The sequence below is a fragment of the Homalodisca vitripennis genome, chromosome 2 (genome assembly GCF_021130785.1).
Source record: "Homalodisca vitripennis isolate AUS2020 chromosome 2, UT_GWSS_2.1, whole genome shotgun sequence".
NCBI lineage: Eukaryota > Metazoa > Arthropoda > Insecta > Hemiptera > Cicadellidae > Homalodisca > Homalodisca vitripennis.
Window position 1 is genome coordinate 165,112,770 of NC_060208.1, and position 18,983 is coordinate 165,131,752.

Here is an 18,983-nt window from a genome sequence, read left to right on the forward strand (position 1 = left end):
CAATCTTACTCCGGATAGAAAAACAAGTATGTGAATCATTCATAGGGTCGCATTATTTGTTTGTAATAGTAATGTTTTATAAATTTAACACAATAACTAAGTTTTTATGACTCTTCTGAAAGTTCAAGTCTAAATAATTATCATTATATAATATTATATTTATTCAAATAATACGTATAACTGGATATATTAGGTATACAATAGCTTTTTTCTAAATATGGATAAGAATGTATAAAAATGAAATACCTTGGCGTTAAACATAATCAACAATTCTTTATATATGGGCTTGATTGACCTAGGGGAAAAGAACATTTACTGATAATAGTGAAACAATTACAAACATAGTACTTATTTCATAATCAAAATGCTCTCTCTTGAAAAAATGTTACAATGTTTATTTAATTCAACTGAATTTTCAAGAAGTTTCGACACTGTGCAACTCAATACAATAATATTAATATTTTGTTAACAGCACACTACTAATTAATACGTGTACTACTGTAAACTAATTAACATGCATAAATCGATTAACTTAGCCTTATTGATATAACTTTCTCAACAATAGACATTACTTTACCTAGAAACATGGTTATGTTTCTACACAGTTAGGCTTTTTTACTCTTAATAAAATTGCTTAGTAAAGAGCTCAAATATATTAATTTATTGTGCCAAGATTATATAAAATAGATGAGAAATCTCAAAGTACTGTTACACAGCCTATTTTTAAAACTGAATTCCAGGACACATATTGTTTCGGAAAACCTTACGTTATTAGAAAAAATCGGAACTTTGGCTGCCCTAACCTTATAGTTATAAACATTTAGTATTTCATGTAGTTCTTTATTTATACTTATTGTACAGATTTGTTCCAGAAATTTTAAATAAAATAAGCCCAAATACGAAGCAATGATTGTTATTAATAGTGTGAGTCTTAGATCATTATTACGAGCAATAAATAAAAACATAACTTAAAAAGCATTATTATAAAACTAAGAATTAAAGAACAAGATATAAATTACGTTGAAACCCCGATATCACCACGTAAATGTATTAATTTGAATAAGTATTAACATGAAATCAATACTATATGCATAAAGTAATAACTTTAATGAGTATTAAACGTTTAAATATCTTAATAAACTTTATATTTTTATTTAATGCTACCCAGTTTCAATCATTTGTAAACAGTTTATGTCGCGCATGTGTGAACGAAGTCAGGGCAATCAAAATCTCAACTAAACCGCACTCTTTGTGAATTCGACCTCAACACATAAACAGTTGTAATTACAGATGTGATATTATCTATACACTCGAAATGTCACCTATCTTATCAAAGACCTCGTATATTATATCATCCTTTTATTGTACTGAAAAGTGCCAGATACGGGAGTTTGTCAGGTGGCTGACCGCACTCTTACCAATCAGTTATGTACAGGGTGTTATGGAAGGGTTGGTGTTGATAGCAATGGATATAAGAAAGAAAATGGAAATGAAATGGAATGGATATGGAGGTTGGTGGTGGAGGGGGTGAAGAGGGTAGTGTTTAATTGGAAAGTGGCAAATTTGTGCTCTGGTAGTTTCTCAAGACATGTCGGGTGGGTAGCTCCGTTATTCTGCGACATTCCACCTCGGAAGGAAGCAAAGTAAATTAAACAAAGACTTTGACCGGCAGCTGGTTTTGTTAATAATGGAGTGGTTTTGTGTGTAAGTGGTGTAGTTGACCAGCACGAGGAATGTGGTAAGCGCCTTTTTTATACAATGACAATTTGCGATATAAAAACAATCATGCATGATTGGTATCCCCACACACTTATCAACGATAATGAAAAGTAATTCAATTGTATTATTTCCAACAATGGGACGTAGGTAAACTCAAAATTGATTCGCTCGATTCACAACATAATGTGTTTTTGCTATCTGCGGAAGGATATGATGTGTTGGCAGTACTTTTTTTTAATTGACAATGCCCTTTAAGGTTTAATTTAAAGCGATGGTAGAGATTGCGCGGGTAGGAGACGAAATTTGCGCCCTCTTTGGTTCCAGTCTGGTTGGAAGCTTGGTAGCGGAAGGTTGCGCGCCGCCGCAGCGTCCCTCAGTGCCTCGATCATTCCCGCTTCATTAGTTGAAGTGATTCTGTCTTCTATTAAAGTTTCAAGGGACGCTCTAAGGTCTGTTTTTATTAGTGATATATTATTAAACACTACACAACCTTTCATTTCAAACGGTCAAGTGGCTCCTGAATTTTGTACATGCAGGAGGGATGCCATGAATATTTAATCTCAGTTACAGATTCTGCTTTACGATACATTATTCCGGTATTTACCATTATTTTCTAGGAGGACAACGCGGTAATGACATAGGGACAAACTGTACAAGACTAGTGGTTGGTCTAAATCTCGCTTTCGGCCATCTTAGTTTTAAAGCACTTGCCGCAATCCTCATCCTACCAGACTTTAGGGACAGTAACGGCGCAGTTTCTATGATTGAGGAGAGAAGATTGCGCCATTTATATTCATTTAATGTAATGGTTTAGGAGGACATTGCGCATGGATTTCATACTGTAATTATTTAACTAATTTGTTGGAATCTTTACATATTCGTTAGAAATTCCATTAAAATGTTATATTATGAATCTTTATTTTATTTTAGTTAATAATGAATAATTGCAATATTTTACCACTTAATAAAACAAACCTTAAAAAAAAAATTAAAAAACATTATTATTTACCAACCGACTGACTATTATTCTATTTATTTTTTTACAGGCTAATACATGCGCCTAAACGATTGTACAAGAGGAAAACAAACAAAGGATTCCTGGGCACAGATAGATGATTCTTATCAATCTAGCTGGTCATCAGCACTAACTAAAGAATGGATCATTACTCAATAAGAAGGCAGCAATAGCAATGAGGTTCTTCTTTAAAAAATTACCAGAAGTCTTACATTAAGACATCGAATGATAGTAAGAATGATTTTGCCATAAAACGGGAATTATGGGTTCCAGATGGCCAAACTAGGATTGGAAGCCGAGAGAAAAAAAATTGGACTTTGCCAACATAATAAAAACTTCAATCTGTACGGGTTCTGCACCTACACAAAAGAATGTTAGGAATGTTAGGCTTACAATTTAGCATAGAAAACATTTGGGGGTATTAAAACACACCTCTCAAAACAAAGACCATAAAACCGCTGGGGTGGAAACGTTTCGGTTTTTCGTCATTCATTGCGGCGGATCATCCTAATTTAAGTGTTGTAGAAAGAAAGACTCAAAGGCATTAGTTAGCAGCAAAAGATACAGAAGGAATGAACTAGGGGAAAGGAAAGGTAAAAAGTTATTTCAATCTTCTCCACTTCACCACCTTATAAAAGGGAAACAACCCTCTTTAGATAAAAGGCCCTCAACTGTATTTGGAACTGCCGACGAAAATAGGGGCAGTGCAAGCTCTTTAATAATGAGCCTGGGAAAAGTTACTTGCCCAAAAAGGGGGAAGGCACACTCAGGGACGTTTCACCGTCGTTACTAAGTCGCTGGAAGAAGGGAGAAGAAAAACTGTAAACTATTATGGCCTGCTGGCAATGCCAGCTGCAGAGGGAGCAGTTCCTACCAACCTTTTTGTATTTTTAAGCGGAAGTTTTACGCTTAAACACACAATATTTATCAAAGATGCTCCCCCTGGAAACTGTATTTCAATAAAATGAAGGAAGAGGAAAGTGCACGTACATTATATAATAGGTTGAACTGTTCATGGAATCGGAATTTCTGAAACCACTATCATCCCACAGAAAGGAAAGTCCTCCTGGAAAGGCCATTTGCTTAATTTTAGATTGGCCATCGCCCTCATCACCATGAACTGTCCCAAATTTTATGTTGCAAAAATGGCTTATGATAATGACATCATTTATCTTATGTCTGCTCTCACTAGTCATAACGACACGACTACCCTACAAACCCCTAGATCGTGTAGTATTCAAAGCCTTTTGTAATAACTTCTATTTATAAAGATGCCTGTGTAAACAAAATTAGGTCAACCATCTCGTTGTGGTAACTGGCACAAATGTTTCAAGGGGAACGATTTTGGCCATCTATTGGAATTTATCTTGGCCTCGTTGCTTGCCACTGTTCAACTTGGAGTTGCTGCGTTTCGTTTAGCCACAGGGGAATCCCATTCCTCTAAATATTGATGTGACTACCAGGCACTATGGCATATTCTTTTGACAATTGTGACCAAGATTGTAAACCAGGATTGTTTTTTTTCCTGATCCCACAACACTCCAACCAAACCTTGACATCAGTTAATAATCCAGTATCTGAAAAACCACTGAAACCACCTTATGTTCAATCCAATCATCTCAATCTCAAATCATTTAATCCGCTTCCAATCTGTCAACCATCCCACACCTCCAAGACAGATGTTCAAGCCGCATCTGTAAGAAAACTCCAACAAAAGTTTTACCAAACAACTAACTTTCACCGATTCCTAAAAAGTTTGGAGCCCTTTCAAAATCACAAAAAGGAAAAGCAAAAGTTGCCATGAATGTTTACAGATCCAAATAACCATAACCAAAATCAAGAGTAAAAAAAAGAGTTAGCATCAAACAAGAAATAAAAGCGAAATCCAGGATGAAAAATAAGAAACCTGCATGGAAAAAGAACAACCAAAATCTTGCACAAGATACCATAATAAAAGGGACTTAAAACACAAGAAAAGAAAACGGTGTTGATGTTTTGAGCATATCTCTTATACATCTGAGGCGAAGATGACGCAGACCATTGTAACTTCTTTCCGATCAATGGTCAGCGATAATGATAGATGATGAGTGATATCAGAGTGGTCTTGAACTATTATCAGGTAGGACCTACTTCGACATCTGGACTGGAATCAAATGTGCATGGTCTGTGGAAGATGGATGCACGAGGAGCTTGTACATATTTATGGAAAGGAAAGTGGCTATTGACTGTGGACGCCGTGAAAAACCGTCGAAAAAAAAATGATTGTTAATGCTTCTATTTATGTAATAATGTTTTTAAAATGGTGCCAAAGGTTTAAAATTGTTTTTTAATTTTTTTTCAATTATCTTACACATCTAAGTTTGAAGGTTTCATATAGTTTATCATTATAATTAAAATATGTTTAAAGTGTGAATTGCAGTAGTTATTCCCATAAAACAATGCTCTCCTACCCATGTGCGGCAAAAACTCACACATACCCTACGAGGCTCGAGATTGCGGCAAAAAATTCACAGTTTTACGATTTTTTTTATTATTTCGTCTATTTAACATAAATATAAATTCACTGGTAAAAAAGTACAGAGAATAGACAAACCAATTACAATGTAAAAGATAAAACACTGAATAAAAAATTGTGTGATATTCAATCTAAAAATTTTCGTTTTATTTAGCATATTTTGATTTGATGGGCAATCTCTCCTCGCGTTTAACCCTTTAATAAATTTTTAGTTCAAGGCTATAATTTAATAAAGTTTGCACCTAAAAAAAAAACAATATTTTTGAAATATCCCCTTTTGATTTTTATAAAACAACATTTTCTATTGTAATTCTTTTGTCCACCCCCTAAGATACTAATCCTATGTTTCTGCACCAGGGTTCTTCCACGCTTTTATGGACACCCACCTTTTTCTTGTATTGTCAGCAAGAGTATGTTAGGTGAGAGAGGAAGAAGGAATATCGGCCTCTTGAATAACTCTACATCCTCTCTAAAATTTTTTCCCCCCCACCCCCCCCCCCCCCCACCCCCCCCCCCCCCCACCCCCCCCCCCCCCCACCCCCCCCCCCCCCCACCCCCCCCCCCCCCCACCCCCCCCCCCAGTGGTCAGGAAGAGTATTTGCATGCGTATGTGGAGTCAGAATTACTGGAATACTGTTTTCATTGCATTAGCTACTCGACCAGACTAAATATGAGCTTTAATATCAAATCCTCTTAAATGATCTTTCCAGACAACTACGCCTAACAGGAAGTTGGGTAAATAGCAGGCACTGGCAATTGTGTGGAGACAACGGTTGATTTAAACTACAAATATCTGAAGATAGGTAGATTTCTTCACATATGACTGTCATCTAGTTCTGTCAGACGGAGCATGACTATATTAGTAGCTAGAGCTTGACTGATGTTCCTCGTGCTTTTGGTCTATATGGAAGAGATGGACACGATCACAAATTACGAGTTTCAAACCCCAGCCATCAGAAATGCCACTTCATCTCTAAATGTCAAACTGAAGATGCGTTATTAGTTTATATATTTGCAATATGTAATTGTATATTGCAACATCAGTATTTCCAACACTAATGGAAAAATAACTCTCAATTTTGTTAATATAATTTTACCACTTTCAAACATTTAGAAACTCCACATCGTGAAACCTGTATAAGACAAAAATTGTAATAAGCATATATATTTCTTTGTAAAACCATGACTTGATTTAGTTACAACTAATGGTTGTAAACATATTGACTTATTATGGTTCAAATGGATACTTCTATAATTTTGAAAGCCATCATCTTAAAACCTCAAATTATGAAAAAAGTAAGTAGGAACAAATGTTGCTTTAATTGCTTGACAATTTTTAAGAAAAGAGTCAGTTTTGATTTATGCTATGAAATACATGAGATAAAATTTTGGTCCAAATACAAGTGACTGCCATCTCAAAACGCTTTATTGGACTGGCTAACTAGCTTATTTAAGATATACAAAAATATTGTCTCCCCATTACCAAGTTTAGTCTGAATCTATAAGGAAATACGGTAGTTTATCGTGTTCACAATTATTCCCAAAATTTTATATAAACCTTTGTATATCTGCTATCTGAAAACCTTACAAGATGTAAAACAACACATAAGAACAAACATTACAGTGTTTTAAATTACCTAGGAATTGTAAAACACTTTTTTGTTTTGCACAATAACTGTAAATAAACTAATATTTTTAAAACATGTATATTTTGTGTCTATGTTGGGAATTAGTTTTCGTTAAAATGTTGGCTCAAATGGGAATGGCCGCCATCTTGAAATTTTTCATTGGTTAAGACTGACTAAATTAACTCATCCAAGCTATGTGGATTTACTGCCATTTTACCAAGTTAAGTCTAGTTATTCAAAAAATTACAGTAGTTATGATTTTCACAAGCTTGTGTTACTGTATAAGCCCATATATATTTATATATATATATATATATATATATATATCAATTTTAAGATTATGGTAGTTTTGGATTCTGGGGTTATGATCGGAGAAAATGCAAAAAACCTTCTGGAGATTCCATCATGAGAGTGATTTATTGAAATCACTCTCATGATTACAGGCAGATTTCTGTAAAATCGACCTAAAACTTAATTTCAACAATTTGATATGACACTATCTTTAAAACACAATGTGTATTGTTTTTGTGCTTTTTTGTACACTGGAGTGAAATTAAAGTAACTAATATAATATTTAGTAACTACAAGGCTGTAGTTTTAGTTACAAGGCTGTAATTGATATACTCATGAAGAGTGTACAAATTACTCTTCATGAGTTAGTTGTGAGGCAGTTGTTTTGATGAGGGCACAATATTGAACAATCATACTAGACAGCAAACATACTTTTACTTTGGTTTCAGTTTCTTATTTCTTGTATTTTCTCTCGCTTCAGATCTCTCAAGTAAATGGCTTGTGTATACAGTATTTTAAATTACAATTTAAATTGGCTACACAATTTCTTCCAACCTCACTCACTTTTGGTATAAAGTACTTTATAAATGCTAATTTGAGTTTTGCTACTTGATGGATTGCAAACAAACACAATGGCTAAAGATTTTCTGTAACAAGAAAACATTATATACAATGTTTTAATTGTCACAGTAAAGTAAATCTATACCAACTCTTCAAAAATGGCATTACAATTTTAATTTCCACAGTAATACAATTTATTTTAGTAACGCTTTAATAATCTGAAGTTTTATGTGATATTAGCTCATTAATACAGTTACAACACCAAGTGAAAAGTGCCAACATTTGAAAATCCATAATTCTTTTCTTTATATTTTCTTAATAGTTCATATTATAATGTCTATGAAACAATTAGGATTTTGGGTGTATTAAGTATGACATTCCTTTAATTGGGTGTATTTTCTATAAAATGTACAAAACTCCATTACATAACTCTCTTGTTATGACTGTGTGAACTACATGGGTTGAGGCAGATCCAGATAATCCTTATTAGCCCATCCGTCATCCAAACTCCCAGAGTGAGTGACCTCTGGACTGATGGTAGTCAGGAGAGGTTTGCCCTCAGAATTCAGACTGAGGTATCGTAGCAACAAGTCAGGCAGGGGGAGTGGGTGTGGGGACGCATTCTGGGCCACTGGTAGGTCATCTGTCACATCCATCAAACTCTTGGCTCCTCGGAAATTCTGCAATGTTTTTGACTAAAGATTAATTTTAACTTAAGCTAAGAATACTATGAAGATGGATATTTCATAATATAGAACAACATCATATAATGAGAATACTATACTACTAGCGTATTTGAAATATTATAACTTCTAGGTAGGTGTCATCAATGTTTTGTTGTTTTTTTTATGCATCTGTCAACACGGCCCCTTCAAATGGACGTGTGGCGGGGCTCAGTAAAATAGTCTGTAAAAACCGGTCTGAGTTTTGACATGGTTATCAAATTATATACTTCTTAGTGAACAAATTATTTGGACTCATCCAATAATTAAACTTAATTAATAAAGTAAAGGGTGATGTGATTTAATTTTGCAACAAATAACACGTAAATGTGCGGCAACTGGCAAATCAAATGTAGAATTCTTAAAACAACTCAAGTCGTAAAATAGTACCTCTGGGCGGCAGTGGTGGTTCATGCAGTAGTAGTTGTGTTTGCCATTGTGGTGACACCAGGTACCATCCGGGAAGTAAGGGTCATCACCAAGGTCATTGAGGTCAAGTCTCGGTGAGTAATAAGAAACCATTGTCCTTCCGACGACAGAATATAGAGCAGGCCACCCATAACCTCCCTGTTAGTAGGCAATTGCAAGTAATTTTGATATCAGTATTTTGGAGTAATATATTGTGCCATAAAACTTAGCAGAATATTGATTTACAGTGCATACGTTTTTAGAATAAAACCATTGTTTGTACTTATTATTATGTGTACACAATAGCAAGTGTACCTATATTATATTGAAATGCATGACAAATTGTATTGCTGACTGCTAAACCAGATGATCTCAATTGTAAAAGCCAAAGAAAGAAGCCCAAAATATAATCCTCTAGGGACTATGGGTGGTGTAAAAAAAACTAATTTAAAGACAGGTACCAAAGAGTTGTCAAAGAAAGTACCATGTTTACAAACTCTGTTGGGTTTTTAATTTGTATACATTTTTCAGAGCCAATATTCATATAAAAAGAGCTTTTCATATTAGCCTTCAACATTGCTATGACCCCAATTAGTACTGTACTTAAGAATTTGGTTTATAAAAGGAGTCACCATAATGGAATTAATAAGATATTGTGAATTTTAACTTAACATTCTTTTTTAGCACAATATTGTTTTTTTACTCCCTCTTTTATTCAGAGTTAAAAGTTTAAGTAAAAAATGTAAATCTGTAGTCTCTGCTGCACAGAATGTTCTATAAATTACCTTCTTCATGGGGAGCCTGCAAGCCCGAACCTTTAGGATCCAAAATTGGCAATGTTTTGCTGAATTCTGTACATTTCTTTCTAGCATAATCAGCAGGATTGATCCTCTTCTTTTTCTTGCATAACTAAAATCCAAATTCATATTATATCAATTTACCATATAATATGAAAATATAATAAAATAAAACATAAAAATAATAAATATAAATATAATATAAAATGATATTCATATATTTGTATATGTATGTTTATTATATAAATTCATTGAGTTGGTTCAGTTCCTATCTCTCTCAGATTTCAGTATCTAGAAATTGCACAGTGACTAATAATTTCAAAATTATCAAAGCATCATCAAATTGCAAGCCAGAGGCTAGCATTTCAGAGGCTCTGTTTTTGGGGCCTATGCTAGGTGAGAGGGATAAATAGAGCATTAGTACATAATTTAAATAACAAACATTGTCTCTATGCAGATGATTTGAATTTGTTACTATCAGTAAATTCTGCTAAAATGACCGAAATATGTTCTTTTGTAGAACTGGAAAGTACTGGGCAATTTTTTAATGGTCACAATCTCATTCTAAACACACAAAAAATGAGTTTTCTACATTTTAAAACTACTAGATATTAAATTAAACGAACCGATAATATCTTATGACTCACACAGCACAGAACAGAAACATGTCAAATGTTTCCTAAGCCTATTGGTAGACCCACATCTGAATTGGGATGAATATGTACACACAATTCTCATAAAATAAACTCTGGAATTTACACTTTGTAAAATACCCTTTTACTATATAATTTACAAATTAAAAAATATATACTGTGCCTATCGACACTCAAAATTTCTCTTTGTATAGACCTGTATGGCTCTAAAAAAATAATAAATACGAACAATATTTTGAGACAACAAAAGATAGCGATTGGAATTATGTTAAACCTAAACAGTGACAAATCAACAAAACTTCATTTTTGGAATCTGAAAATATTGACTGCTTTCGGTCAATATATCTTTGAAATGAAATTCTCAATACTTACAATATCAGGAACGATTAATGTATCTTAAAGACAAATATACATAATAATTTAGCGCCTTCAAGTAGTGTTTGGCTATGTAATATACATAACTGTCTCGTAATTACAGTTTATAGTGTGCAGGCACTTTGAAACCTTTTATCTTTTGCAGCGCCGCTTGGTGGTGAGTTACATCAATGGGCATAGCTTATAAACCTTCTCCGTGGAAAAATATGTATACATACAAATTTTCATAATGGTCTGTCTAATATTTTGCGATTCCATAAAGGACAAACACACAAACATTCATTTATATATATATACTAGCGGGCCAGGCGCGCTTTGCTGCGCATTTGAATAATTTTTTGCAAAAGTTGCCCGCGGCTTCGCACGCAATTTCCCGTTGAAAACAGTACACTATATTCACTTATTCTTTTTCTATCACATTCTAAACATTGCTGAGATAATTGATAGTCGTTCCATCGTGAGCCTCTTGGGCGTATTATGAAGGTATGTACCATATTCCTGCCTCTATCTAGCTGTTACCCACGGCTTCGCACGCAAATCTTAAGAACCGAAGTCCTTATATTACTTAGTAATTTTTTTTTTTTACTATAATAAATTTTAGATTAAATTAGTTATATCTCCGATGCCACGATTGAGCTTGCTTTGTTGTCTCGATCGAGAGAATATGTACACACGGAGTTTTTGAGAACCATACTTCTGTCAAAAAAAACAACTAAGGTTGATTTTATAACATTCTTTATATTTGTAGCCAACGTAAGATAGTAATTATGATATCTGCATTACTCTTCTGATCAAGCATGAGCATGGTTTATATTAAATAAATATTGCAGTTAAAGGTGAATTTTTACGTCAAATTTGAATTGTATTATCTGGATAGTAAAGTCTATGTTTAACAGTGATTGCAAAAACAGTTTAAACAAAATTTGTCGTTTCTCTTAAGCTTACTCTATGCTTTAAAAAACTATAAGTGTAATATATGTTTACAAAGAACAGCTGATTAAAAATTTGAAAAGACGTTAACATATGTTTGCTGCAATGCATTTCTTATGGGTATTTCTGTAACCAGTGGGGCGGAATCCTGAATCGGGAAAGGGATGGGCATAGCTTATAAACCTTCTCCGTGGAAAAATACATATACGTACAAATTTTCATCATGATCGGTCCAATAGTTCACGATTCCATAAAGGACAAACATACAAACATTCATTTTTATATATATAGATATATAATATATATATATAGATACAGCCCACCTTTTCATCCTTGCAGAGCACAACATCAAAGCTGGGGCCCTCACAGCCCTCTTCTGTGTTAACAGGGACAGGATTGTCGCATCTTCTGTGTTTTGTCTGGTAGCCTGTTAATTTTATGAATAATAAATATTTAATGTAATATCAAGGGAACTATTAAACTCACTAAAATATGTATAAAAAATCTTTTCTACTAATTAATCAGTATAATTTACTTCATTAAAACATCAATGCATTAATACATATTTCAAATCATTAAAATACTATATATTTTAATTCCTAATAATTCAGTGCTTGATTCAATACTGTTTAATATTACAAGTCATTATAGTTTGAGTTGTTAGTTCTTTGTGTAGAGCTTAAAATGAACAGCATAAATATTTTTATATTATCAACCAACTGGATAATAATAGAAAAGTTTGTATCAAAGCCATTTAACCTGTAACAGCCACTTGGACACAGAATTACATACAGTTTTACACTCTTATATGGTGCTCTCATTTTAACATCTCAGCTATTAAGGTTTAATTGACTAAATCTTACAATGAAACTGACCTTTGGACTTTGCAATACAGCCAGATGCACATTCCTCTATAGACCACTTGCTCCAGCCACCTTTCACAATCTTCTCTGATTTAGGTTTCTCCATTACCACACATTGGCCACCTTGACACCACTGGAATCGAAATGAATAGTCTAAGTTAATAGGTTGATCTATGCCAGTGAGGCTCTTTTGGTTTAGCATTGATGCATGTCATTTCTGTAACTATACTCACTACAACTGGATACATTTAGGCTCTCTAAATTGTGATAGGAGGAATGGGAATCTTCAGACAGGGTGAGAATTAAGGATTAAAATTGATCAATCATGTAATACAGTCTATCAGGTATGAAAACAAGAGCTTGTTGAATAGGTGACCACTCAGAGAAAAAGATATATTGGATCCCATGCAACAAATTTTGAATATCTTTTCTAGAAGTAATAAGATATATTTGTTCTATGAACAGATTTTTTCCAAATTGTAACTGTTCAGGGTTATATTTTTTCAACAATTGGAAGAAAACATCTTTTCAAGTTGAAGATGCACTAATCAGACAAGTGGGTTTCTCGGTTTTCAGCAGAATTAACTTTTGGTTGTATAGTAAAAACTTACCCAAGGAGAGTTAAGAATGTTTTGAGTGGAAATTTCATCAAATATACAGTATTTTATGGTACAGACTAAACTTGGTTATGAAAGTTTGGTTTGCCAACTAATTTGCAAAAAATTAATGAGACAATTTGTATCGTACTTTTTTATGGTCTATAGTGCTTATATACAGAAGGCACAGTAATTGTGAAAATTGTGCAGAAATGATATAATTCCAATTAGGTGATAAATAGGTAATCATAATCAGTATCATTTGATAAAGAAGTATAGATAACATTAAAAACACTATTTTTTCAAACTTTGGAGAGCTTTTTCTAATAGACTATTAAGACTATTATGCATATAGTAAAGAAGTCATGATCTTATTTTGGTAAAACCAAAACCAAAGATCATTATCTTATTTTCTTCTGATCTGAGATGGTTTGGAAGTGTACTGCATAGATGTATTAATCTAAGGAGAAAAAAGCAATGGAGGTAAACATGAACTATAAAGTTAATGTATGTTCACATTATTTTAAATTTATACTTACCTTACCAGGAGCGCATGCAGTTCCCTCCAAGGCAGGGCCCGCAAAGTAAAATCCAGCTCTGTGGGGCGTCTTGCACTGCAAATTCTGGCACATTGTCTGTACAGTACATTCTTATATTGGTTAGTGGATGGTTAGTACCTACATCCAAACTAAATGTGAAATATATAAAACATATTACTGATTTCATCATTACACGTTATAAGCCTGATGCAAAGATACAGGATCAAAAAGATCTATGCATAAAGGACCCTGTGATCTGAATCCCAGCTAATATCTTACCTCGCAAGTAGAAAGTTATGCCAAGAATCTAAGGCATTCTTTTTTATTGTTAAATAACCAGAGAGACACAACAGTAAATAAGGATTATTTTCCAAATGTCCATCCTATTATCCTTTCAAATCATCCACTGCTTAGGAAAGTCACTCTATGTGGAATCCAAGGTCTTTTTTATTTTATTTAGTTCAGGCCAGCCATCTATTTAACAGCAATTTTTTCAGATCATAAAGCACTAAAAACTGTATGCTTTATGTGTACAGTCATTATAAAAAATATCAGAGCATGGTCACCTGCATAGGTGGAGGTAAGAAGATAAGGTGGGTTACAAAATATATTCAAAAATGTTACAACTTTTGAATATGAGTACTGGATTTTCTAATATAATGATAATGACATTACAGTAATGATATTGAAAAGTACTTAATTTTTACAATTTCTTTGGTTTCTATCATTCCTTACAGTACATCTGCATTTATTAAAGCATATAAATAGACTAAAAACTAGAAACATGGTGACGACACATAAAATAATAATTATACTAAACAAAATGGACCTCTGTTCTGGAAGAGTCCTGCAGTTCTGCATCCTTATCCCTCAGCAGCACCTCACATTGACGCTTGGCTCCCCACAGCTGGCCTGGGTGGTCGTGCATCTTTCCATGATTTCTCTCAGCTGTTACTGTTCCTGGACTGTCTTCCAGACATTTCTTCTCACTAGAATGTAAATACACTCTGAGATTTAACACCTTAAATTATTCTACATCTACATCAAACTCAACATTTTTTTTCTCATTTCATACTTTAAACTTAACAGAAATAATTTCTAGTGTACTCTACTAGCATAAAACATTAATTACATTCTAGTGTAAAGATCAAAAGATAATAATTGCATTACTCAATTTGTATACACTGAAAGTAGTTCGTTTGAGTAATTGTTCAAAGTTGCCTCTCAGTAGTTTTTAAACATTTCAATGAACAGTAATAAAAGTATTTGTAGAGAATGGAATAAGAATGCAACAGATAATAATGGGTAGCGAGAAAGATCTAGTGGTTTACTTTCCTAATGTTGTGGCTCTCACAAAAGCAAAATACTTAGGGTTAACAATTGAGTGCCTGAGGCAGAGAAGGGTTAAGCCTCACAGGCATCAATTTTGATTTTTTATTATTCTGATTAGTGCTGCCACCTGCTAGCTATATAACAAACTATTTGGACATGTGGCATGTCTGTTTAAACCGCTATTGAAAATGCAGTGTTTGGAGCGCCAGCTGTTTAATGAGAGAGAGAAGGATCTATGCCACATTGGAAGTGGTGGGGGAAGCCACTACAACCGTATATTTTCTGTTATGAGTTTGTAAAACGTTACTTGTTTCTAACTTAAAACTGGTGAATTATGATGTGATGGTGTAATTAGGCTGTAATAGTCTGAAACTGGAAAAATTAGAGGATAAATGTTGTGAAAATACTTTAAAAAAAGAGATGGTAAGGACATGAGAGTGTGTTTGAAATTTTTCTTGGACATATTTTATATTTCTAAAAAGCGATTATCAATCTCACAAGGGCTAGAGATAAGCCCGCAGGAGCCATGAGTACTGTAGGCGTAAGCGATGAAGAATGTGTAGATGAACTAAATCAGTCACACCCATCAAGTGGACTTATATAATATGTGACTACAACATTCAGATAAACGTTTCAACTATGGTAACAATGTTAACAAGCTTGGGTAATAAATCATTAAAATATTTCCTCTGTGTACAAGCCACTACAGCAGGAAAAAATCCGAATAAAAAATTCATTGAAAGTGTATCATATGTAAAAGAAATGTACAGACTCCACATTAAAGAACTTGAAAACAGATATGATAATGATTTAGGCCCGCCAATAAAATATGAAAGCCCTCAGGGGCGGTCTTACTTTCGAGGCCGTACAGGTAGTGGCGACCCCGAGGTACCCTAGCTAATGCTCCAGATCCCTTCTCTTCTTGTTCTGGAGGCCTATGGCTGGTACACTTTTCTATGTGTCAGCCTATCTTTCTTCTTCACTCTCTTCTATCTGAGGTAAACTTCCTCAACCCTTCGATTTAGTTTTCCTTTCATTTCTCCCACTAGGGGCCAAGCCACGGTGGAACAGCATAGGCCAGGGCTGAATGGCTGGTGGCAAACCAGTTTGTACTATGCGGACTCTGGATACCGGCGACCCTCCAGTTTAAAGCAGCTTACCCAGGCATGCAGGGCTCTGTATGGGTCGACCTTCCATTCCCTAGCTACTCGTGGGAACATCATGATGAAAAACAAAAACAAAAACCAAAACCAACCAACCCTTGAAACAGTTCCTGAAGCTGTTTCTAACCTACCTCTTCCTGCTGAGGTAGCTCCTGAAGCTACCTCGCATACACCATCACCTGGTAACACAACTCAAGAGGTTGTTATGCCAACATCCCTACCTTCTCCTCAACAAAGTGCCTTAGGAACACAGGAGGCTCCATTGCACACTGAAGCTCCCATACATGGCAAGGCTTTATCTGAGGAAGGTAGTACAAGCGCTGAGGAAGCAAAAGCCTTTCAAGATATAGAAGATCAGCTCCTCAACAGCCCAGGCACTCCCATGTCTACAGGTACGCTGGATGATGCCACAGAGCAACTCGGCAACCTCAGAATGAAGAGGCCTAATCTCACCACTGCTCAAAGGAGAGAAGCACTAAAGGCTAAACTTCTTGAAAAGGGTGAAGCTTTTGACCCTTCCAAGTGGAGGAGGGGGAAAAAGAAGAAAAAGAACCTAGAACGGCAGGAGGTCTCAACTCCGGGCCCAAGGCGGGGAGGGGTCGGCCAAACGCCCCAGAGGCACCTTGGCCACCCCACCCTCCGCTGAGGGGCCCGCAAAGAAGGCTAGAAGGGAAACCCAAAAGCCGGAAGCCCACGATCCCGAGGCCTCTGGTAGCACACCTAAGGCTACCTACAGAGAGGTCGCGGCGATCAAAATGGCCATAGCCCTCGAAGGCTACCCGGAGACGAAGCTTAGTGCAGAGCAAGGAGAAGCCATCGAGGACGCAATTATGGAAGAAATCCAACCCCTGGAGGATGGTTCCGTTCCATCGTTTGCGGGCACCTACCTAGAGAAAGGTGTTTTAATTGCTTCCTGCATCAACGAGCACACCAAACGTTGGCTGGAAGAAGTTATTCAAAGAATAAAACCTCTGGGAGACGACGGCATCTCTCTGAGAGTGGGTCTGCGTAAGGACATCTTGAGGTCCACTAGGGTGTTTTTCAGAGCTCACCCGAAGCTTCTGAAGAAGACACCTGAAAAGGTACTTGAAATGTTTAAAAAGCAGAATCCCAACCTAAATGTAAACGAGTGGAAAATCCTTTCATCCAAGCCAGATCCGAAAGGTTACGGATTCGTCTGTTTCCTGGACGAGGTCTGCTACAAGGCTGTGAAGGCTTCCAACTGTAGAGCCAACCTAGGACTCTGGCAGGTCTCAATTGTCTCCTCGACAGTCAAGGACAATGCCACGAGTTCTACAAATCAACCTACAGCACAGTAGGGCTGCTTCGGCAGCCTTCTGCCAGTTCTTCCTCCAGGAGGGATTTGATCTGGCATTAATTCAAGAACCATGGCTTCACCAAGGGAGAGTGGCGGGCCTAAATGAAACCAAAGGTAAGTTAATTTACTGTACCTCTCTAAGGAATGTCAGGACCTGCATCCTGTTGAAGAGAGGCTTGGATTTTCTAACCCTCTAACGAATTCTGCTCCAGAGATCTCACTGTGGGCACACTGACCTGGAAGAATGGAGGCATAGTACAGAGCACAATTGTAGGCTCCGTATACTTGCCATATGATGCCAGGGAACTCCCTCCATCAAGAGACCTAGAGCTCCTGGTGGAAGAAGCACAAGCCAGACATCAACAACTACTTCTAGGTTGTGACGCCAACGCCCATCACTCTGCTGGATGGGGCAGCACCAACACTAACCCCAGAGGTGAGGCACTTTTACAATTTCTTCTAAGTAGGGACCTATTTATATGTAATAATGGTAACCACCCTACGTTCGTAACACGAATTAGACAGGAAGTTATTGATATAACAATCTGCACACAAGGTATACTTGGAATGGTTGATAATTGGCACGTAAGCGAAGAGGCCTCATTATCAGATCACAGGTATATCCGCTTCAACTTGCAAGATGAGGCTGCAGAGGTCCTCTATCGCAATCCCAGGAGGACTGACTGGTTGGGATATAAGTCTGACCTTCAGTCACAGTTGGGATCGGTAGGCGGAAGGGTGCGATGCTTCACAGACATAGATCAGATAGCTTCTGACCTGCAGAATGCTATAATCAATAGCTTCCACGACAATTGTCCATTGCGACGGGGGAAGAGTCGAACCAATACTAAGTGGTGGACTGCGGACCTCGCTCGCAAAAGGGCTAATGTTAGGAAGCTGCACAATCAATGCAAAAGGAGCCGTATCTGGGAGTCCTATCATAGAGCTCTAACAGAATACAGCCTAGCAATCAAAAAGGCAAAACAAAGTTCTTGGAGGCAGTTTACACAGAAGGTAAATGAATTAAGCGCGGCAGCTAGACTGCAACGTTTACTAGCCTCAGGTCCAACCGGTCACTTGGGATCTTTAAGGTGCCAGAGAGGTCAATACACTTCCGGGTCTAGTGATAGCCTCAAACTTCTCCTTGAGACTCACTTCCCTGATTGCATCTTTGAGAATGACGACACTGGAGCGTCTGGTAACCATGAGGCAGGCTCATGGCCAAGAGCTTATCGTGGTAGCTGGGCCATTGCCAGAAGGATTGTCACTCTCTCTAAAGCCAAATGGGCAATTTCTAAATTTGCCCCTTTCAAATCTGCAGGAGGGGATGGAATCTTTCCGGCCCTGCTTCAACAAGGGTCGGAGAATCTCCTTACCCTTCTATGTGAACTATTCAGGGCGAGCCTAGCTTATGGGTACATACCACAAGTCTGGCGTCTCAACAGGGTGGTCTTTATCCCTAAAAAAGGGAGAGCGGACTATTCTGTCCCTAAATCTTTTCGTCCCATCAGTTTATCTTCGTTTCTACTGAAAACATTAGAAAGACTGGTGGAGAGGC

The 18,983-nt window shown here is 36.2% G+C and overlaps 1 protein-coding gene across 1 annotated transcript in view; it reads right to left on the minus strand.

Moving 5' to 3' along the window:
• Window positions 1–8,106: 8,106 nt before the first annotated feature.
• Window positions 8,107–18,983, minus strand: part of LOC124355889 (A disintegrin and metalloproteinase with thrombospondin motifs adt-1-like) — a 35,539-nt gene continuing 24,662 nt past the window's right edge. The window contains 8 exon segments of the mRNA XM_046807043.1: window positions 8,107–8,409; window positions 8,842–8,967; window positions 8,969–9,018; window positions 9,645–9,768; window positions 11,938–12,041; window positions 12,490–12,610; window positions 13,613–13,708; window positions 14,442–14,601. Coding sequence (XP_046662999.1) covers window positions 8,182–8,409; window positions 8,842–8,967; window positions 8,969–9,018; window positions 9,645–9,768; window positions 11,938–12,041; window positions 12,490–12,610; window positions 13,613–13,708; window positions 14,442–14,601 — 1,009 coding nt within the window. The 3' untranslated portion in view covers window positions 8,107–8,181.